This window comes from Pangasianodon hypophthalmus, chromosome 2, assembly GCF_027358585.1.
Source record: "Pangasianodon hypophthalmus isolate fPanHyp1 chromosome 2, fPanHyp1.pri, whole genome shotgun sequence".
Classification (NCBI taxonomy): Eukaryota; Metazoa; Chordata; class Actinopteri; order Siluriformes; family Pangasiidae; genus Pangasianodon; species Pangasianodon hypophthalmus.
In genome coordinates, this window is record NC_069711.1 from 1,442,097 (window position 1) to 1,466,779 (window position 24,683).

At 36.7% G+C, this 24,683-nt stretch overlaps 1 protein-coding gene across 1 annotated transcript in view; it reads left to right on the forward strand.

Moving 5' to 3' along the window:
- The window catches only part of LOC113545932 (gamma-aminobutyric acid type A receptor subunit gamma3), a 106,487-nt gene that overhangs the window by 75,496 nt on the left and 6,308 nt on the right, over window positions 1–24,683 (forward strand). The window contains exons 6-8 of the mRNA XM_034310640.2: window positions 12,400–12,537; window positions 19,322–19,474; window positions 24,053–24,252. Coding sequence (XP_034166531.1) covers window positions 12,400–12,537; window positions 19,322–19,474; window positions 24,053–24,252 — 491 coding nt within the window. The remainder of the gene's footprint in view (window positions 1–12,399; window positions 12,538–19,321; window positions 19,475–24,052; window positions 24,253–24,683) is intronic.

Genomic DNA, 24,683 nt, shown 5'->3' on the forward strand with positions numbered 1-24,683 from the left:
ACACAGCAGCGTCTCCTTCCTATAAGAGCCATGTATAAGAGGAACGGCGAGTCAGAAATGAGCCAGACGTATGCTATAGCTCACAACAGAGATGCTCTGATTCGGGAATAATGCATCCAAATTGTACGTCTCGTCTGAATAATATGTTTAGAATAAATTCGTCTCTGTACTCTGTCTCTTTCTTCTGAATTATACAGACAGCGAACACTGTGATTTATTTTTAAATATTAGATTTGTTCATAAATTTGTTATTTGGATATTCTTCATATTCTTTCTAGTGTTTTCCCTGCAGAAATGAGGAAAATACCACAAACATTGTCTGGAAAAAAGTAAATGTAGTGAAACATCAGAGACACGTTAACGCTTCACTAATATTCACATGGTTTGGCTAGCAAAGAGCAGTATTTAAGTTTTGTGGCAATAGAATAGATATCACAGCATTCAGATCAGATTGTGATCAGAATATCGCTCTCCAAACATCGCAGCCTCTCGGTCAATATTCACAGCATTTTTTTTTCATGTTTTCATCTGAATCTGTTCAGTCATTCCTGTAATAAATGCTCATTAATAAACTTTTTTTTTTGCTGAGTACTGCAAAGTACAGAATTAATCCTGAGTAAACCAGAGCTGCTAATCCCAATAAAGCTAAAATTAACAGCTAGCCGAGAATACCAGAGATGGGAATTAAATCACTATCATAAGGCCAAACATAGCCACTACTTCCTGCTTGTCCTGCTGGTATGTTTTCTAACTCTCCACTTCTTTCTGTTGAATGTAATCTGTCCTCTTTCTCAATGGTCAGCCCTAACACACTTGCTCTGGTTATATCACTTATGAATTCTTCTAGCTGCTCTCTCGACCCATTAGCCATTGTAAATTCATTATTACCAGACATCCTGAGCATTGTTAATCAGTCCCTCCAGCAAGGAATTTTTCCACATACCTTTAAGACAGCTTTTGTTAGGCCTCTGCTGAAAAAAAAACAATCTTGATTCCTCTGTGCTCAGTAACTGTAGTCCTATCTCTAATCTTCCATTTCTTGGCAAACTAATTGAAAAAGTCGTGTCTGTACAGCTCAATAACTATTTCAGCATTAATAATCTCAATGAGACGTTTCAGTCTGGCGTTCGGTCCAACCATAGCACAGAAACTGCTCTTTTAAAAGTTTTAAATGATCTGCAACCAACAAATCAATGTCAATTCTAGTTCTTTTAGGTCTCAGTGCTGCCTTTGACACAGTCGACCTTGAGATTCTGCTTGACCGCCTGCAAAACTGGGTTAGCTTATCAGACCTAGTTCTAGATTAGTTTAGATCCTATTTAAGTGGCAGAGAATACACTGTGGCCCAGGTTACACACACCTCCAGACATCATGTGATAACTTGTGGTGTTCCTCAAGGCTCAATTATGGGTCCTTTGTTATTTAACTCATATATGCTTCCATTACCTGGTGTAATCAGTCTATATAACAGCTCCTTCCATCAGTATGCAGAGGACACGCAACGCTATCTCTCACAAGTCGATTAGCACCCTTGTGAACTGCATAGAGAGCATAACCTTGTGGTTGTCACAGAACCATCCAGCTCTAAATAAAGATAAGACAGAGGTACTTATCATCAGAAATGATACATAGAGAATGTTGATTATGCCATATCGAGACTCCTTGTCTCTCAAGGCTAATGACTACGTCAAGAATTTAGGGATTGTGTTTGACAGTGATCGCAGTTTTAAAAACACGTATTAGCAATGTTTGTAAAATAGCATATTATCACCTTCGTAACATCTTTAAAGTATGCGATATTCTCTTCCCCACAGACAATGAGAAACTCATACATGCATGTGTTACATCTAGACAATGCTTTGATTGGCTTACCAAAGAGCTCCATCAAACGCTTACAAAGAGTTCAGAATGCAGCTGCAAGAATGCTGACACGTACTAGACTGAAGAATCATATCACTCCGGCACTTCAATCACTTCACTGGCTACCTGTGTCTTGCAGAACTGATTTTAAAATGCTGTTATTAATTTTTAAATGTCTTCATGGTGGTGCTCCTACATACCTCCTACATACCTTTTGTAATATGATCATTAAATATTAAATATATTCCTGCTAGATCACTTAGGTCATCCAACTGCAACCCCAAACGTGGCTGAGAAGTGAGGACTCGGCTTTTAGTTACCATGGGCCTAAACTGTGGAGCTCTCTCCCTGACACCCTGTTGATTCAATTAGCACTTTTAAAAAAGTATCTCAAAGCGCATTTGTTCACTGGGGCCTTTCCTCAAACCATTTAATTTCCATACTTGATCTTATTTGTATTCTTTTATTTCTATTTCTGCTTATTGTCGTATTTCTTTTATTTTAATTTTATCTCCTACAACTAATTTTCATTTAGTATCTACTGTCATATGCATGTATGTGAACTGTGTATGTCTTCTGTAGAGCACTTTGTAAACATTGCTAAATTAATTTGGGTTGAACCAAAGCCACATGAGACCAAAGAACATTTGCAGGAGATTATCAATGATTTAGTTTTGATCTATCTGTGTACATTCAGGATGTTCATACAGACACTTGGATTAAAAAAGGCAAAGTGTGAAGTTATTATTTTCTGAGTGATGAAGGATTACAGTATAACTGGCGGACGCGATTCTGGAGCCAAATCACTCGGCCGATCTTGTGATTAAATGAAAGAGGGACGTCATTGGTCAGCTCTGATCATGTGACTCTGAGAAAAACCAGCTTTTCTTTCTTCAACCTTCTGAAATGGATTTAACTCAAGCTCGAGTTCAGGATAATTATAAAGATAGCGGATCATGAAGTAATCAGTCTTCGGAAAGGTGAAACTTGGTAAAAGGAAGCAGAACCCAAGTCGTGGAACCCAATAAAAAAAGTCGTGGGAGCAGGAGGATTTAACTTTCAAAAACCGGGAGCAGACAATGAAACATGAAGGTCGTGGAACGAAAATCATTAACATGGGCGCGTATTGATCATGGTGCCGTACTTGTATGGTGCTGCGGGATGCATTTACTGTATTCAGTATATTCAGCTTAAATAAGTTCTTTAGTCTTCTCAGGGTTGCCGTGGTTTAAATGACTAAATTGTTTATAATTGGGGAAGCAGAACCAACTACCAAGTTACCAACTAACCAAAAAATGTGAAAATGCGGTGAGTGTAAACAAAAATAATAAGGAAATACTACAAGTCAGTAGTCTTGCTAGTTGGAGCTCTAGCTTTCCCTAGAAAATCTGGTACATTTCATCACTAAACATAGCCAACATCTGTCGGGACAACTCACCACCGCGCCACCAGAGGGCCCCCTTTCCCCGGATTCTAGCACACTTCTTTGATTATCTTAGCCATTTCCTGTTCACAGACTATATAGAGCCCAACACCACTCATTGTCATTGTTAAGCCTTACTGATCTCGCCTATTTTTTGTTGATAGTTGTGGATTTTGTGTATGACCTTGGCCTACTTGGCTTCTAATCCTAGACTAGGGACTGGTGTCACTAATTCTATTACATCTCCCGAGTCCTGTTGTGTTACAGCTACTTTCACAGGACGTGACATTGCAACCGATGAACCCACAAGTCCATCCTGTTTACTGAAAATAAACCACTGGAAAAGAGAAAAACCTCTAGGATATAAGATGCTGTGAGAGTTTTTTTTAATGAGATTAGATTGCAACTTTTCAGATCCTGAAGCTTGTGGCTAGAAGAGGTATCAGATTCACTGACTCCGTGGTTTGAGACAAATACACGTGTAACGACCTTTTTACCTGCCAGATGCTGGACAGCTGAGACAGTGCAGTCCTCCAGCATGGACCAAAATGGATGCTCTTGTAACTTATGGTGCATTCTGTTGTGCTTGGAGGTCATATATTCCTGAGTCAGTACTTCCAATTTCCCATTTTAAATGAGTTCCAGAGCTGCTTTCTCAGGAAAATATGGACCAACCGATGTGTATAAGCGAAACCTTAAATTTGACAAGCATCATAATAGTATGTAAATTAAATTGCTATATAATTTAACTTAAAAGCATGAATAGATTGTTAGCAAGATAAGTACATTAATACAAGCTAGTGATGTGCATAAAGACGTAATATTCAAATCTGGTCTTTATTTCATCTTTATTTTGACTTGATATTCTTAACCTTGCTTAAGTTTAACTATGAACTGATTGTATGTTGTACTAGCGATGCAGTTACAAGATCATTGTGCTTTATTTTGAATAATTTTATCAGTAAATAACATATATGACATCAGCACTAGCCTTTATTTTCATTTCTTTATCACTGTCTACTGTATAGCATTAACTACTAGTTATATTTTCACAATATTATATTTTAACCTCCAACAGCACTACACTAATGTTAGCTAGCTTGCTAGTTAGCTTAGCCAAAGACACATTTATATTTTACATTAGCAGCTAGATTTTTCTAACAAGCTAGCTAAAGTTTGACCAACATTTATATTGTCTGATGAAGAAAGCTAGCTGATGCTAGAATAACTAACGTCTTGTGCAATTCATTAACCATGCTCGCTAGCATGTTAGCTAACTCACATGTTAAGCTAACTGTGAGCAGCCAAGTTGATGTGCTAAATAATGTATTGCAATCAAATAACTATGTTCATTTTCAAGTTAGCTAACGTGAAGCTAGTTTTTGTATTTTGTAATTAAAATCAGCAGAAGGTTAGCTAGCGAGCTAGCTAGTGTTAAGCTGGTTAGTATTAAGCTCCACTTCAAGATTTGTAGTTACTGATACATTTTAATTTGCGATTTGTTTTATTATTTTATTGTATTTGATTTTATTCTTAATTTTTACCTCGTAGCGTGTTTCTAATTGATTTCTGCTTTGCAGTACACAGATTTTCCCTGTGTGATGTTTTTCTGGAAACCCAGACACTGGTCTGAATTTGCATCCATGCATATGTATGAAGGTGGCTGTCCTCATTACTGTGTGTGTTATTTGGCAGTCGAGTCTCCAAATATGTGACTAAACAATTCGTCTGCCAGGCTTTTGTATGTGAGAGAAGTGAAATTCCACACTTCCTGATTAAACTCAATATCACTTCATAGACACTGTCACTGAGGACTCACGTTCCTTGCTAGAATTTCTCTTTTTCTTGTTTCTTTTTAATCACTTGTTCATCAAAACCAAAAAACAAACAACAGATTCCCTGTTGAAATTCGTCCGGTTTAATTGGATGCACATTTCAACAAGCAGAATGTGTTTTCAGTGGGAATGTTCCTTTGAACTCAAACATTTAACACTGAAATGTGAATCAAATCCTTTTCAGAAAACCTTCTCAGCTTAGTGCTTTCATTCGGACGTAACACGTATGATCTTTTTGGTTTCGTATCTGATTTACTAAATTAAAGAAAGATAATGAGGCATGTTGTTATTTGAAAATGAATCAACGACAGTGTGGTTGGTAAAAGCAGATTTACTCTTACTACCCTGTAGTTGATTATATTCCTTTTATAACAGTAGTGTTTTATTCCACTTAAACCTCAGAATTTTCCCAATGATTACATTTTTTATTTATTAAAAAGCAACATGTCGTACATTTCATCCACTTATAGTTACATTTAAGGATGTGGAATGACTGAGAACAAAGTCAGTTCCTCACCATCCTGTTTTTTTCTCTTAAAAAGGCAAAAATTACGCAGCTTGTCAAGTTGCCAAGAAAGTATAAACTCCTCTGTCCTGAAGATGTTGGAAAACTGAAAGTTCCAGCTTTACCTCTGACTATTACAAAGCGCTAACACTGGAGACTCCTTCCTCCTTGAATGTTACATAAACATCTCCTCAACATATATCGTTTTTAAATCTGTTTTAAAATACAGCTCTTCTTACAGCTCAGCCCCGGCCTCATGTCCAACTCCGTCCTCAGTAGCATCTGAAAACGAGTCCTTGAGCCGGCAGCAGTGATGCGCAACCCACGGCTCTGAAAGCACTCTTTCACCCAAGCGCTGCACACATCACCACAGTGCACTGATTTCATTTACATTTTATTTAGTTTTAAAGGAACTTACATTCACTTTCGGGAGAAATTCCTTTGAGAACCGGCTTCATAATTCTACATTTCATACAAAGTGATATCAGAATGTAAGCTTCCATTAAGGCTAAATAAAAAAAAAAGAACTTTTCCCAGTGAAGTCTTGTGCGGTTATCGGAATCTAGTGTGAAATATTATCAGACTAACAGAGTACATTTAGTTGTGTTCTTTACTGTCTACATTGCTCTTATTTTCCCCTACCACAGCAGCGACTAGTGAATATGTTAGTCGACTAGTCTATATAATCCCTACTTGCTATATTAGCCAGATTGGCTAACATGTAACACTGGGGATGGAAGCAGTTTACATCCATTCACTCTTAGTTCCTACTGGGTCAGGTTCTGCCTTGGTGCTTTCCACTCATAATTTTCCACACCTGCCTTCTGATGCACTACTTAGTCATGTTCCTTACCATAACACATGCTGTTATTGGTTATCTGGGTTCCTGCTAATACTTTTGATAAGCATAACGAGAAGCCAAACCAATCTGAGTCACCTTCTGGATATATGAACGACCTGGCAGCAGATATGGCTCAGGTCATGTCCATCAACCGAGCCCTTCTCATAGCCCAGTGACTGATCTTCTGAGATGATCATGAGGAGCATGAGGATGTGATATCTACAGCCGTGTCCTGAAGATTCTTCTGGTGTAATAATGACCTGGCAGTCAGACCGCCATTTTCATCTCCTGGCCAAACTGGACATGACAGTTTCTCTCAAAATGGCGGTGGGATTGGACAGTGAAGTCTAACCAACAGCACTGAATACATTGCTTCCCACAGCGCCGGTTGAGACAGAATTCACAGTAAAAAGGGTTTGGATTGACAGCGCAACAGTCAGTCCTGCACTAAATGCAATAAAAACACCAAGACGTTGTGCGCAATTTATTTCCTTCACTTTTTTAAGTCAAGTCCAGAGTGTTTAGGTTTCAATCATGAACTTCATCAATTAATTAACTAGCTTTTATCTCTTCCTAATAGACATCATAATGCATGATTCACTTTTTTTTTTTTTTTTGCCAGACGGACCGCGACACTCTCGCTCGCTTCAGCGTTGACAGGAACAGGACGAATAAACCGAAAAATACGGCTCGACTCACATTTTATCTTCCCTGAATCAATAATAGCCTCGGCTCGTGATGAATTTCTAAAATTACTGAGCAGTTTGTGCTGATAGCAAAACTCCAAGCGGAGAACAGGTTTAAATCATGCTGTCTCTCTCTCTCTCTCTCTCTCTCTCTCTCTCTCTGTATCTCTCTGTCCATTTCCCCACATCACCCACCAGGCTGGGATTCATCACTCATTCATCAACCACTGCAGCCAGACGATACTGAAACGGTTTCCATAGCGATGCCTGTTCTCTCTTCTGATTAAGTGGAATTTGCTTACTTCTTATGCCATCAAACCTAGAGGACATTTTAGTAAAGAAGGGCGAACGGGACAAATGTGAGGGGCTGGAACACGTTTTTGGCATCAGGTGTGGATAATAATCAGTGGTTTAGAGCGATCTCAAGCCTGGTCTAATTAACAAGAAAACTCAGTGTGAGAGACATTCAGCTGAAGATGAGCTCATTTTAGGAAGTCTGAGTTGTTTCAAAGAAAGATGAAACGTACCATTAGGGTTTTGTTGTTGTTGTTGTTGTTGTTTTCTTTTTTTAGTGTGCCCACTGTAGCCTCAGATTCCTGATCTTGGCTAACATGAGTGGTCTTCTGCTCTTGTAGCCCTTCTGCCTCAAGGTTCGACGTCTTGAGATGATTTTCTGCTCAACACGGTTGTACAGAGTGATTATTTGAGTTACTGGAGCCTCCCTGTCTGCTGGAACAATTCTGGCCAAGTCTTTTCTGATCTCTCTCACAAACAAGGCATCACTGAGATCACATTTTCCCCCCAGTTCTGATGTTTGATGCATTGCATAAAAACTGCTGCCACCTGATTGAATAATGACATGAATGAGCAGGTGTTCCTAATAAAGTGGATGGTAGTGTATATACAGTAGTTGCCAATATGATTCATGATTTTGGAGTTTATTAAAGGATTATAGAGCATCAGATTGTGGAATTTGTCATGCAGATCTGGCAACCCTGGAGGTGATGATGGTAACCACCAAATACACAGAATGAAATTTCCACAAAATGTATCATTTGTTCCCAATAAACCTACACATTCATACTTTGAAATAAAAGGCAATAAGGCAAGATGTAGATTACATCTATTGACACCTAGCATGAAGTTTGCTTTAGCAGAAATGTTTGGCTACATATCTGAATGTCAGCTTTGTGCATAAAATTGTTGATGTATGATCTTTTTTTCATCATGTAACTCTGCTAATAAAGCGAGTGCATAAAACATTCAGAGTCACTTGTAATTGAACAGTAACGCTTCATATTTGGAGCAGACAGACAAATTATTTTGGTGTCACTAGAAAGCTTACAGTCTTATCTGTGTAATAACAGAGAGCAGTTTTTCGTCACTCAAATTCACACACTCTGACGAGAACGTGATGTGAATATAGCAGCGTGTTTAACACGGATTAAATTCATTTCCATCAAAGCTGGGACGGATATTGAGCTTAAATAATCCTACCAGAGAAAAGGCTGCTTATTTCACTTCAAAGTGCAAAAACAATGCTTTCAGTGAGCTACATTTTATTTTGATATGACTCAAGCACAAAAATCAGCCTATTAAAGTGTGGTTTCTGACACTTATTGAAAATGCACATCAGTGCAATAACGCTGATATTACACAGGTTTCACTGAAATTTCTACAGCGCTGTGCAAATTCACTGATTAATAACATTACTTCTACCAGATACAAAAAAAAAAAGGCAAGCAGTAGAGTCACGGGAAACGTACATCACGAAACGTCACGACTGAGCAAACGTCAAATCACAGACTACAGAATTACATAAATACACCAAACCTTATAACATTATCAGATTCAAGAAAGAAAGAAAGACAAACAAATGGACTAATAAAGAATGAAAATAAAGAAAAAGGAATAAAGTGAATAAAAGAAGGAAGGAAAAGAAAGAAACAAAGAAGGAAGAAAAAAGGAAACAAGTGAATGAATAAAAAAGAAACTTTAAAAAAGAAGGAAAGTTTGCTGAACTCATGTGCTGATGTTTTAGATTATGTTTTAATTTAAAAGTGTGTATAAAGTGTGTAAATTGTGTGTGCATGTGTAGAGTGTGTGTATGTGTAAAATGTGTGTGTCTGTGTGTAAAGTGTGTTGTTTTAAAAACATAATGTGTATGCATAAAATGTAAAGTGTGTGTGTAAAGTGTGCCTGTGTGTGTAAAGTGTGTATGTGTAAAGTGTGTGTGTACAGTGTGCATGTGTAAAGTGTGTATGTGTAAAGTGTGTGTGCAGTGTGCATGTGTAAAGTGTGTGTATGTGTAAAGTGTGTGTGCAGTGTGCATGTGTAAAGTGTGTGTATGTGTAAAGTGTGTGTGCAGTGTGTATGTGTAAAGTGTGTGTGCAGTGTGTATGTGTAAAGTGTGTGTACAGTGTGCCTGTGTAAATTGTGTATGTGTAAAGTGTGTGTATGTGTAAAGTGTGTGTTCAGTGTGCATGTGTAAAGTGTGTGTATGTGTAAAGTGTGTGTTCAGTGTGCATGTGTAAAGTGTGTGTTCAGTGTGCATGGGTAAAGTGTGTGTATGTGTAAAGTGTGTGTTCAGTGTGCATGTGTAAAGTGTGTGTATGTGTAAAGTGTGTGTTCAGTGTGCATGTGTAAAGTGTGTGTTCAGTGTGCATGTGCAAAGTGTGTGTATGTGCTCCATCAAAATCCTCTAGTTGACATTTGACACAGAAGAGAAGCAGACCATGTCAGAGCGTGGTGTGTCCATAACAATGCTGCCAAGATGGCTGAAATGCTGGTTGACTTCCACAAGCGTCCTTCTGCGTCCGAGGTTGAGTCTTTCAGCTTCTCAGGGAGCACCTTCACCTTCACCATCTCACTGAACAACACACCCACCACCCTGAAGAAAGCACAGCAAAGACTGTTCATTCTTCAACAACAGCAAGCTCACGTGTGCTCACTACCTCCATCCTCCATCCTCCATCACAGTCTGGTTCTTCTCTGCCTCTTCCATCTGCAAGACCAGACTGCAGTGAGTGATCCACTCAGCGGAGAAGATCACCGGCTGCCAACTCACCAAAATCAAGCACATATACACCATCAAAAGAGGCGAAGAGGAGGGCAGTGAAAACTGCTTCGGACACCAAACATCTGAGGAACCACATCTTTATCCCGGTGCCATCACAGAGACGCTTCATCTCCAGAACTTCACGCCACTCCCCGGACGCTATCCGGTTGCCATCTGATCCTGCTGCGCTGGTTCTTTGTTGCACCGTCTGTTGTCTTTGCTGCACTTTAAGTACCAAAACCCATTCGTGCTCAGCGCAACTCACCGGCCATCAAGTGTTTCGCATTCTGATTCTGACTCTCAAGTGTGTGGAACTGCAGCTCAGACGTCAGGGACGAGCGTAGTCATGCTTCAGCTTCTTCCTGTTTCCAGGTCACGGCTATGCTCTAATCCCTCACTGTGTGCTCATTAAGAGGATTACGGAGTTAATAAATGTCCACCAGGTGCTCGTTAGCGCTCACATGCCCTGAGATGGAGCTCGAGATTCCGAGAATGGAAAATTATTTCCATGCTTTAAACGCTGCGTGAGTCAAACTCACTGGATTTGAGCGATTTTAATGAGCGTGATTTTTACTGCTCTGTGAATCGTTGTTGCTGTGGGACAATAATAATAATTTAACTAATTGAGCTATTCGGCAAAAAAAAACAGCTTTAAGACGTCTATGCTAAGAAGTAATTAGCATTTTGCAGCATTGTAGTTCAGTTCTTCTTCACGAATCATCTTTAACCGCTTGAGGTTACGAGGATCACTCTGATGGACTCGCACTTTCAGAATCCTCCAGAAATAAAGTCAGGAGATGTACAGCTTTCTTCAGTTGTTGTGGCTGTGTGTTTGGAGTTGTGGTCTTCCTGAAGCGTCCATCTTCTCCCCAGTTCAGTTTCTTAGGAGATGAGATTAAATTCTGTGTGTCTGTACAGTTTCTTCTGTTTTTCTTTCTTCTGATAAAAGAGTTCTGACTTGTCTACATACTCAGTGGAGTTATTGTGAGATGATTGCGATGCATTTGGTTGCTTATTGTTCTCGGTGTAACTGTTGTTCCTGCTGCTTTCAGGTCGTCCTGCAACTCTTTTCTCTTCTCTCCTACTTTCCTTATCGCTAATCTGAGAGCGTCTTGCATGACGCACATGTCCGAGGAAGATTAATTTGAGCTTCCATGAACTTTCCACCTGCGTTTTTATCAAACCAATGATCCTGACAGGGATGTTTAAGGTCTCTGCTATGGCTCTGTAGCTTTTTCTATCCGAGTGTCGTGTGTTTAATAATGAGAACTTTAAGAAGCTCCTTTCGCCTTCTCCATGATTTCTACACCAGGTGCGCGAGAACTTTCTCTGCAGCATTATTTTTGCTTAAGAGTACAGTGTGTGTGAATGTGAAGTGGATATACAGTACATACGCACCGAAAGTATATTAATTAACAAAAACTAAAGAGTATGAGTACGAGCGCTTCATCGTTATTGATCTAAAACATCTGAACTAAAGTTGTCCTCATGACCCGAATGTAATGCAGTTAATTAAAGTAATATGTAAGAGCAGTGGATCATTTCTGAGCGAGTGTGTTTCCGCATACACACCCAGTCCGAGTGCAGTGTTAATGAAATGATGATTAGTCGATAAGCCTGAAGGGCGTGATTACGATTTAACACTCTGTCTACACGATGAATGTGCTTTTCTATGCAAATTAAATTAAATCACGTTATTAATGAGGGAGTAAACAATAGACGTGTGTGAACACGTTATTAATACACACAAGATCATATTTTAACACCACACCAGACACCAGCATTGTCTCTCTTTTTTTTTTTTTTTCATTTCATCCGAATGGGTGCAGGTCATTAAAATATTCATTTGTCTATAATTACATTTTACAGATTGTACAGCTTTAACAGGTGTTCAACATTAAGAAAGAATAACCTCAAAATTAAATTATCTTAGATTGAATTTTTTTTAATTATCATTTTGCCTTTTTGGCTATTTTTAACCTGGGGTCATTTTATTAGTGTTTGCAAAGTGAGCACTGTTTTCTTTCTTTCTTTCTTTCTTTCTTTCTTTCATGTATTTCTTTTCAGGTAAAGGTTTTTAAATTAAATTTAATAATTTGTATATTGTTATAAATTTAATAATTTGTATATTGTCATCACGTTCGTCACGGCTGAGAACGAGTGCTCACGTGTGCTCTGTGTGTGATTACAGACGGATACCCGCGAGATGAAATGATCTACAAGTGGAGGAAGAACTCGGTGGAAGCGGCCGATCAGAAGTCCTGGAGACTTTATCAGTTTGACTTCATGGGGCTGAGGAACACCACAGATGTCCTCAAGACCACGTCAGGTAACTCACTCACCTCCTGTGTGTGTGTGCGTGTGTGTGTGTGTGTGTGAATATAATCTATATAAGTGCGTTATGAAGGCTGAAAGTGAATATGAACGTGGTATGTGTGCGTTATGAAGGCTGAATGTGAATATGAATGTGTTATGAGTGTGTTATGAAGGCTGAAGGGAATATGAATGTGTTATGAGTGTTATGAAGGCTGAAGGGAATATGAATGTGTTATGAGTGTATTGTGAAGGCTGAAAGTGAATATGAATGTGTTATGAGTGCGTTATGAAGGTTGAAAGTGAATGTGAGTGTGTTATGAAGGCTGAAAGTGAATATGAATGTGTTATGAGTGCGTTATGAAGGCTGAATGTGAATATGAATGTGTTATGTGTGCGTTATGAAGGCTGAAAGTGAATATGAATGTGTTATGAGTGTGTTATGAAGGCTGAAGGGAATATGAATGTGTTATGAGTGCGTTATGAAGGCTGAAAGTGAATATGAATGTGTTATGAGTGTATTGTGAAGGCTGAAAGTGAATATGAATGTGTTATGTGTGCGTTATGAAGGTTGAAAGTGAATATGAATGTGTTATGAAGGCTGAAAGTGAATATGAATGTGTTATGAGTGTGTTATGAAGGCTGAAAGTGAATATGAATGTGTTATGAGTGCGTTATGAAGGCTGGAAGTGAATATGAGTGTGTTATGAAGGCTGGAAGTGAATATGAATGTGTTATGAGTGTGTTATGAAAGCTGAAAGTGAATATGAATGTGTTATGAGTGCGTTATGAAGGCTGGAAGTGAATATGAGTGTGTTATGAAAGCTGAAAGTGAATATGAATGTGTTATGAAGGCTGAAAGTGAATATGAATGTGTTATGAGTGTGTTATGAAGGCTGGAAGTGAATATGAGTGTGTTATGAAGGCTGAAAGTGAATATGAATGTGTTATGAGTGTGTTATGAAAGCTGGAAGTGAATATGAATGTGTTATGAAAGCTGGAAGTGAATATGAATGTGTTATGAGTGTGTTATGAAGGCTGGAAGTGAATATGAGTGTGTTATGAAAGCTGAAAGTGAATATGAATGTGTTATGAAGGCTGAAAGTGAATATGAATGTGTTATGAGTGTGTTATGAAAGCTGAAAGTACACACCCTTCAAATAAAGTATGTTTGTTTTTAGGATGTCGTTGATTACAGAGTTTTGGTCAGAAGGAGCTGTTTTACAGGAAATGTCAGCAGATAAAAAAAGGATGCGCTGACATTTTCTTTGGGCATAATAACGGAGAGAGCCTGAACATAACACGGATTACACACTTCCTTAACATCAAATGTCAACGTGAAATAAATAGATATTCTGGTTTTATAAACATCTTTATTTCTGTTATTTCAAAGCAGCATGTCCTATAAATCAGATAAAGGAAAAAAATGATTACATCACAGCACTGTTAAATTCTGGATTCTGATTGGACAGAAAATGTTGATTCAAGTCATTCTAGTACATTATCATTTCCATAGTAATCATTCACAGGGACATCTGAACTTCTCTAAAATAAGAAATAATAAATTTAATAAATGAATGAAACTTTGGGTACGTTTTTAAGATTAAAGATTTGTCGTAACAATAAGCAGAAAAAAAAGATTATTGCTTTTTTTTTTTTTTTTTTTTTAACACATCTCCCATTCGTCTGCAGAAGACCATGATATAAAAATGGATGTTAAGTTCTCAGAGGTAGTAAAAGTACTGAATGTTCTGTTTATTCTACTAAATAAATCTTTATGAACTTTCAGATTCTTCATGCAAGTTGAACAGAATAAACTCTTCAGAAGAAAAAGACTAACTAACAGCAGCTTTAATGCTAATCTCTCAAATGTTAGCTAGCATGTTATGAACTAGTTAAATGCTAGTAGCTCGCTATCACAATACAAACTGCCTCAATACGTACAAAGTGTATAAGTACACACACACACACACACACCTTGAACTTTTCCACATTTTGTCGTGCTACAACCTGGAACTGAAATGGACTTTAGGAATTTTATGTCATAAAGCTACACAAAATAGCTGTAACTATTGAATTGGCTGGAAATTAATATAGTTACAAATAAAACATTGCTATGGCATAAGTATTTACCCCCATTGCAATGAAACCCCTACATTAGTTCCTTGGTTTATCCACACTGTGAAGCATGGTGGTGGTAGCATCCTGGCCTCTTGATAACTTTAGAACTCTGTTGCATGTCATGATGTTTGAAAATGTCCTGAGTAGAAAGTAAATATTTTTCTTTTGAAATGTAGGAAGTAAAGGTTGAAATATCAGGTGAAAGAAAGTCAAGTGAAGAGCAGATTAAAAACTTTAGTACAGTAAAGTAAGTCATTGTGCTTCATAACTTTCCACCTCGACCGATTTATTATTATTAAATGTAAAATGAACACAATCTAAAACCTTATTATCTTATATTCTTATTATATCTGTGTTTAAAATGAGAGATCCATTAGAAGACCAGAAATGAGGTGATAATCGACTTAATTCTTAAAAGGTTTTTAATGACATTAGTTTTAAAGACAGATTCTGATTAAAACGCTCTTTTGTGCAACTGCTACTACTAATTTTTTATTTTGACTCAAACATTAGAAGAATGGAAACCTGCTTTATTCACAGTTGCTCTGGAATAATCCTGTGCATGGATGTGAAATATAGAAATGAGAAATTTAGAACAATTCCTTTTAACACCTGATTAATTAGCAGTATGTTAAACATTAGCAAAAACTCTGGATTTAGAAAGTGTTGAGTGAAGTGTCTGAGGTTGTTCCAGCGTTCAGTAACTGACAGAGACACGGTGAATAACCGGCTTTCAGTGAGGACGGCGGATTCATTTTAGCAGCGTATTGGACGGGGAACTGAAGGAGCTCGCTATTCACCACACGTCAGCTAAAGAATGTCATAGAAAAAGCAAAAAGCGAAGACGTTTCCCTTCACTGTTCCTGCGTTATAAATCTCTCCTCCTATGACAGAAAAATAAAATGGAAAAAAAGCAAAATGGGTATCAGATTAGGATGCAATTAAATCGAGAAAAAAAAATCTTAAAAAAAAGAAAACGTGGTTTCACTTCTTTTTTGTCTAAAAGCAATTTTCACATGAAAAGAAGAACACTTGAAAGAACATTATGCTTTTGAATAGTAGATTCTCTTTTACTCTGGTGATGAGTCGGAAAAAAAAGTGACCGCTTGCAGTTACTGCGATGGTTTGAATGATCAGTCAAGGCTGACATCACTACCTCTCACACTCCGATTCCATCAAGCCTTTTTTTCCTTTTTCTTCCCATTTAACATTAGCAATAAATGATGGTTTTTTTTTCTCCCAGCAAGGAGTGAACATGAGGAACATAATTGTGAAACTTCATTTAAATTTTTTATTTATCATTTAAGCCTCTTTGTAACTCCTGACTCGTGACGGGCAAAAAATGCTTCCATCTGTGTTTTTTAAATACATTTTAGAATATTTTCCATCATTTTAATGTTAATTACTTATTCTAATAAATTTAAATAACATTTATACGTCCATGATGTAAAAATAAATGGTAAATTATTGAAATGATACTATAATTTTATGTGTCTATACAATACCATGCATTTTAATTATAATACACTTTATTTGAATAACTTTAAATAAATACATTTTCAACTGTTGATAGAAATATTTTTATACTTTTATTCCATCCATCTAATCTATACTTACTAAACTGTAATTTTAAAAAATGTTATTTTAATCAATTTAAAAATAGCTTTAAATATAAATAAATCGTTGATAGATATATTTTTATTCCAACACACTTAACTATACTGAACATTATTTTTTCAACAAATATTTTTAAAATCTCTTCTTATTTCCTTATTTATTTTTATTTTTTATGGATGATGTTATGATTCAGGTTACATTTTTCAAAAAAGTTGAATAATAATAATAATTTGATAAACTTTACAACAATGATTTGAGAAATCTGACAACTGAGTTTGTTCTTATGAAAAAAACAAGCAAATAAAAATATTGAATATAAAATCATTTAAAAAATAATTAAATAAGAAATTAAAATAATCATTTTAACTATTTTAAAAAATTTAAATGAAAATCAATTTATTGAAAATACAAAAACCTACAAAAACACAAAATTACATTTTTAATCCGATCTTTTGCATAATATTTTGAATAAGATAATTCTAAAAATAAATCCGCTTGTGTTGACTGATGAATTGATGAATAATTGATGAAGAATTTCAACCTGTTATTTTTCAGCTCGATGCAAAAGAAAAAAATAAGACTATTAGCCTGTGTTAACTGGCTTTACGTGTAATAAGCCATTATCTTAATAATCAGATTATTCCTGATTTATTTTTGTGTATTTGCTAACGCCCTTTGAAGCGAAGTGTTTTTGTAATTGTACTCACTTTCTGTTTTAAATGTTAGAACGTCTAACAGTTCAGCAGGATGTCACCTCACCACGTAATGATGCCCATTGACATTTCTGTTCTTTTTAACTTTATAATCAGACAGCTTGAGGTCTGACAGCGTGAAAATCCCGGAAACTGCAAGAGCTGACCTTTCTCTTTAAATCCAGCTCAGGTGTTTTTCCGTGGAGTAATCATCAGTTTCTCACTGTGCGTTATTCCACACGCATTTCTTCACAACACGTTCTGTCTAGAACCCTTAAAGGTTCTCTGATTTTCCCAATTGGGGAACACTTAAAGGTGTAAAGGTTTCCCTTTCAGAGACTGTTCTCATAGCTGGAAACTAAGAAGCCTTGACTATCAAAAAAATAATAATTTAGCTTAAAGAACGTTCTAAAATGTGTTGGGCAAAATTTCAAATAAAGCATTGGCATGCAGTGTTAGTGAAATTGTCAAAATAAATCAAGGGAAATAAATTAGTCTATAAATTAAAAGTAGCAAGTAAAAAATTATACTTTTTCTACAAGTAAAAAAAATTATTTTTGCCAAAATTAGAATTTTCAGATTTGTAAAAATTGACTAAGGTCGTTTGCACACTTGTGCCATTTTCCCCGAGAGTTTGTTACGATTAGTGAAGTGTGTAGTAGAGTAGAGAAAGAGTTGTTCTGGTCAGTGGAGGACACGGAAAACATTACTGATTTATAATAAAACCAGACGTTCACAGGACTGGAGCGCTGTGATCGGCTCTGCTTTGTGGTGTGAGCGTGCTATGAGAACGGCTCCTTGTATGCCATGCTTCTGAACAACCGTTCTTCACCTCTTGATTGTTGGCACCGCAGGAAAATAATAAAAAGAAAACGTAAACTGATGATCTGAGTGCTGACCCTTTTGCAAACTGAACAAACTCCCTGAGAAAACGTTCGCATGCAACTTATCTACACCTTCTATACGCTGGATATCAACGTTCCTTCACAGCGGGTCACTCGAATGCTCTAAACTGAGCTATTGAGCATTGGCCACCTCATGCATGAAATATTTTTAAAACATGGAAAGTCTCTGAAAGTAGTCTAAAGAAGTTTCCGCCTGAAAACTATCCACATTTTAAAGTCAGTTATTACATATCGATCTTATTCAAATAGCTTTATTAAAAGGAAAGGTTAAAATGCAGTGTAAAAGTGCAGTTAAAATGCTTTGGTAGTTTAGTGGTTAAACTGTTGGACTATTGATTTGAAGGTTGTGAGTTCAAATCCCAGCACTGCCACTGCTGGGCCCTTGAGCAAGGCCCTTAACCCTCAACTGCTCAGATGTATAAATGGGATAAATGTAAATTGGGATCATTATTAGCTCCGCCCACAAACAAGGCCAGAATCAGTCCTGGCTGCAGAAAAATCGCTGACCAGAGCACTTTTTTCCTTATATGAAAAAAAAAAAAAAATGGCTGACAGATGTAAAAGTCACACTGTAACCATAGCAACGCTGTTACCACTTTTGCGTTCTGATTGTTCCCACTAATTTTTTATTTTATTTTATTGGTTTCTCAATACTTAACCCAGCTACGGCAAAGAAGATGTCTTGTATTTTTTAATTCACTCACTAAAAAATTCATTTTTCTCTCATCACTCTGTCCTTTATATTGTTTTTTCCCCCAATGAGCTGTGATCTGATTCGTAGGTTAAAAGCAGCCTTTATTCCTTTTAAAAGATTAAGGTTAAGGTTAGGGTTAGGGGGCGGGGTTAGGGTAAGGGGCGGGGTTAGGGGTTTCACCTTATATATAAAAATTGCTATCCCTAGAAATTGGGATTTGATTGGATAATTATAATCAAGTTAATAAAATTAAAATGTGCAGAAATGTGAGTGACTGAATTGACAGCCAGGCCAAAAATAAATATAAAATAATAAAACAATGAAATATTATAGTAACGATTTTGATATTAGTACCAAGTACAAAGTTTGAAAGGCTAAATAAAAATAAAATATATTTTCATGGAAATATAATTCATTTTAATTAATTAATTTTTAAAAACTTAATTTTATTTATACCACAGTTCCATAAAAAAATTGTTGTTCTTGCATTAATGAAAAACGATAAGTGTTGAGGAATAAAACACTTGGGGACATGCTGTTGTAGGAAAACGATCAACTCTTAGTGGGTAACAGTAATTCCGCTTCATCACACCACCCTGTCGTTGATTATTTTCCTCTAACAGCATGACAGTATAGTGTTTTATTCCTTATTTATACCCATATAAAATACAAATCCGATTTAAAAAAGGAACTTAATTACAACGGTGTAATTTCTGAAGTACTTTCCGCTCGAGCTCACTGTAAACGCTTGTTTGTGACTCCGCCCCCCAGGTGACTACGTGGTGATGACGGTTTATTTCGACCTGAGCAGAAGGATGGGCTACTTCACCATCCAGACGTACATCCCCTGCATCCTGACCGTCGTCCTCTCCTGGGTCTCCTTCTGGATTAAAAAAGACGCAACGCCAGCCAGAACTGCTTTAGGTACACTCCTCACACACACACACACACACACACACACACATTAAACACACAACCACGTTATATACAAATCAAGGTCTCCTAATGAACTCCGCAACGTGTGGCTCGTTTCTCTGGTATTGGTGATATCATGTGTTATAAACACTACCTGTAATGCATCATGTTAGCAATTATAATGCATAATGAAAACAGGTATAAAGTGCAATGATAAATAATTATAACAATGTGTTTAATGCATTAGGAATGCATTATAACATGTTATGAATGTAGTCATACATTTCGTTATACATACGGTCTTCATAGACAGTGTTATAAGTATAGTAACATATGAATACATTCACAATATAGCAGATCTCAATTTTAAATTAATTATAAACATTCCTATAAACTGTAAAGTATTTTTATCAATCATGCTAATAATGTGTATAATGCCTTATGAATGCATTATTACATGTTATGAATGTATCTGTAGGCCATAACACATAGGGCAGGTCTCAATTTTTAAATTAATTGTTTACATTGTCAACATTGCTCTAAACCGTAATGCCTTTTTTTTTTAAAATCAGTCATTCAAACAATGTGAATAATGCTTTATGAATGCATTATAACATGTTATTATACAGATGGTCTTCATACACAGTTAATTAGGACAGGTCTCAGTTTTTAAATTCATTATAAACTTTGGTCAGAACTCTATGCCTTTTTTATAAGTCATTCTAACAATGCTAATGTTTATAATAATGTCATGTTTATAATGCTTTATGAATGCATTATAACGTTATGAATGTATCAGGGCAGGTCTCAATTTTAACATGAAAATAAACATTGCTATAAACTGTAACGCCTTTTTATAAATCATTCTGATGATGTTTATAATGCTTTATGAAAGCATTATAACATGTTATGAATGTATTCATAGATTACTTTACATACATATGGCCTAACAAAGTGTTACAGAGGTGATTTATCTGCTGGATTTAATCTCTGAAAGACTTAAAGTGCCAGTAAATCCATCAGATTTAAATTAGCCAATGACCTTCCGCGCCCTTTTTTTTTTTTCCGAGTCGCCTCTTCAGTAAAATGGATGTGACAGAAAAGCCCCGCTGTGTGTTTTCAAGATAACAACAGGTTGGGTAGCGGACAAAGCCCATCGCATCCCGCGAACCAGAAATGGAAGCGAAGGAGACGAGTCCCAGTGTCTGTCTCCTGAGTTGGGAAGGGGGGAAAAAAAAAAGCAGGAAAGATAGTCGAGGAAGAAAAGAAGGATGGATGCAATTAATCTGTCTGACAAAAGAAGTCATTATGCTTTCGGTGGGGGGAAAATGAACAGGCCAAAAAAAAACAGATTTGTTTTACACACATCCGGGATGATGAATGGAGTCCAGAAAGAAACGACAGGAGAACGATGAGACTCGTAGACAGAGCCAAGGAAAGGTCACGCCAAGCAGAGTACCGCGGCTTTCAGTCTATCACGTGCGGAGTTTTTAGGCTATATACAATGATTTTATGGCAGCGTAGGCTTGAGTCGATTGACGATGTTATCAATAAATACGTCAGCTGACATACAGCTGATATATAACAGACATAACTCAGTTATTAACATTCTAACGTAAATTACTCAGTGTTATAAAACAACTGGACTGTATGTCATCTGACTCAATCATAACATCAAGCAGTTTTTTTATGCCAGATTATCAGAATAAGGCTTTGTAAATGTTTATGTAGGTGTTATGTTGCCTAATAACCTAGTACGCACTACCCTTTAGTAAATTATTAGAAAAAAATATACATTAGTCAGCTTGGAAAAGGAATATAACACAACCAATTGTCATGAGTCTCAAATGGAGCATCAAGCAGGTTTGGTGTCAGCTTGTCCGTTGTTGGAGTAAACATTAGAAAAGTCTATGTAGGTGTTATGTAGCTTAATAACCTAATAAACAATACCCACCAAAACATGAATATATATAAATACCCAAAACAGTGTTATTACACAACCAAGTGTCATTTGAACATCATCGAACATAACATCAAGCAGTTTTTATATGAACTGAGGCAGAATGGACTAAGCCTTTATAAGTGTTTATGTAGCCTAATAACCTAATAAACATAACCTTTTTGTAAAATGTTAGGGGGAAAAAAGGTCAAAATATGTCATCTAAGAAAGTGTTGTAACACAGCCGTATGCTGTTTGACTCAAATGTAATGTCAAGCAGATTTATATAAACTTAAGTCTTTTTAAATGTTTATGTAGGTGTTATGGAGCCCAATAACTTAATAACCATTACCTTTTAGTAAAATGTTAGAGAAAAATACACATAGATACATAAATAAAAAAGGTAAAAATATGTCATTTGACATAAATGTAATATCAGGCAGTTTCAATATGAATTGATGGAATGGAATAAGCTTTTATAAACGTTTAAGTAGGTGTTATTTAGCCTAATAACCTAATATGTACTTCCCTTAGAAAAATATTAGAAAAAAGATAAATATGTAAGTTATCCTGGAAAGTGTTAGAACACAGCCAAGCTTAATTTGATGCAAATAAACATCAAGCCGTTTTTATATCAACTGATGCTGGAATAAGCCTTTATAAAGTTTGTGTAGGTATTATGTAGCCTAATAAGCACTACCTTTTAGTAAAATGTTACCATCAAAAGTATCTGGAAGCCTCAGGATGATGACGAGATGACTTCACAGAACTCTTATTAAGGTTTCATGATAATTAGTGTCATAACATTTACTATGTCAAAGTGTTATAAAGCAAGTTTTCATTTATGATGATGTTCTAACATAAATAAGTCGGCTTGGAAAGTGTTATAACACAACCAAATGTCATTTGATTCAAATGTAACATCAATCAGGTTTTATACCAGCTGATGCTTATTGAAATAAATGTTTATGTAGGTGTAATATCGCCTAATAAGCACTAACCTTTATTAAAACGTTACCAGATAGAGTATCCGGCAGCCCAAACATGATGATGATGATGATGATGATGATGAGATCACTTAACAGAACTCTTATTACAGTTTCAGTGTCAGGTGTTATAACTTGTGTTATAACATTCACTATGTCAGTGTTATGTAGTTACCATGAAGTTCTAATGTAAAGTGTTATAGAACTACCATATGTCATTTAACTCAAATGTAATGACAGGCAGACTTGGTAACACTTTTTCTTATAAAGGCAGTATGAACTATGACCTACGAATACATTCATAGCATGTTATAATGCATTCATAAGGTACATGAGTGGCTGGGGAAATTGTCAGGAATCGAACTCAGGATTTGAGCATTTTTGAACACTGTTCCTTTGCACCACTCCTCAGTGAAGACCAGACAGTCGTACAGGCCAAACATCAAGCTGTGGCATGCCGTAACAAGCAATCAAAGTGATTTTAACCAGCAAGTCACTAGAATCATGATCACTCTTTTCTTTCTCCGCCTCCATAAACCCCAGTTGTGTGTCTGATGGGCTAGCATTAGAGCTAAGTGCCTCTGTGAATCATGCCGTATTGCAGAAATGCGTTCCAATGAGCTTTTTTCTAGCTCAGAAATGCAGTCGGCTCTCTGACAAAGTGCCAGTGCATTAAGAAGAGGCAGGTTAAGCTAATCACGGTGGCCAGCGGTGGCACAGTACAGAGAATGGGAGGACGAAACAGCAGACTGAAATAGATGTGGCTTGCTTGTTTCCATAGAAACCTCTGGAAAACACTGGGGCAGTCAGTGGGGTTCGGTGGTATCTCAGTAATATTCGATGGAGAATGAAGCTTGGAGTGTGAATGTGTAAGAGTTAGACTGAGTGTGTGGGTGGGATTTGCAATTTGAAGTGACAAGAAAGGTGTCGAAGCAAGAGACAAAGTTATAATGGACAAAATATCATATGGCAACATCTGCTTTGATTCATTTTTGATAACAGCAGCTCTGACAGTAGTGCAGTTGCAAATCAGTTCTATAGCAACAGCTCATGCAGATGGACTCGTCTGTAGTCGACGATATAGTGAAGTTTTCTATAAGGAGACATTCATTTAACATTTGTGGAAGGAGTCTCCAGTGTCAGCAGCTTGTAACAGTCAGAGGTACAGCTGTAACTTTCAGATTTCTGACATCGCCAGGACAGAAGAGTTTACACTTTTTGTTGTTTTAACTCCAAGAGAGAGAGAGAAAAAAGAGAGGCTGGTGAGGGAACTACTGTTTATAGCTGCTATAACATAAGTGAAAACTGGAACTAACTTGTTTCACCGATGTTCCGCAACATTAAATGTAACAATAAATGGATAAAAAGTATAATGTGTCTTTCTTTAATAAATTAAAATTTTGCAAGGATTGGAAAATTGCTCTGGCACAAGAGATTTAAAACACTTTGAAACTTGCTGTTATAGAAAAATAATCAATATCAACCTGTCCTATCATGTTTTATTACTTAGGTATTTATCTTTGCTAGCAAAAAATAAATAAAAAACAATACTCACATTTAAAGCAGCAAGTCAAATTTGTGATTGCACAGGAAAACTTTTTTCTGTGTGTGTCTATATGTAAATAGCATCATGCTTGGAGTTTGTTTGTTTGTATCACACAGGAATAACCACAGTGTTAACCATGACCACGCTGAGCACAGTGGCCAGGACGTCGTTACCCAGAGTCTCGTACGTCACCGCCATGGACCTCTTCGTGACCGTCTGTTTCCTCTTTGTCTTCGCGGCTCTCATGGAGTATGCAACTCTCAACTATTACTCGTACAGTGTTCGCAGGCCGACCTGTAACAAGACGAAAAGACCGGTAAGGGCTACACCATCTCTCCTACAACATGACTAGCCATGATTTCACTATAGGAGCAGCTTTACAGGAGCAGTGTGTAACGTTCAACCATCTGCTGTTTGCAAAATGACTTGCAATTGCAATGAAAACATTGATTCCTCTAACTGAACCCACTCAACTTATTGTGGCCTTAGTAATCTAAGGTTCTATCTGGGTGAAGAGCCATTTAAAGATCATCAAACTTTTGACATTCCAGCTAGAAAAATACTAAAATCCTGAAATTGAAGCTTGCTTCAAATTTACATAATGGAAATTCTGAAGCATTTAGAAAGTGAATTTTTGAAAGCCAGATAGAGCCTTATTATTCTGTAAACTCAATTACTGTTTGGTTTTTAAAAGGCTCTATCTCTTGTTCTCATTAAATAATGGTAATAGATGGTAATAAACTCAGC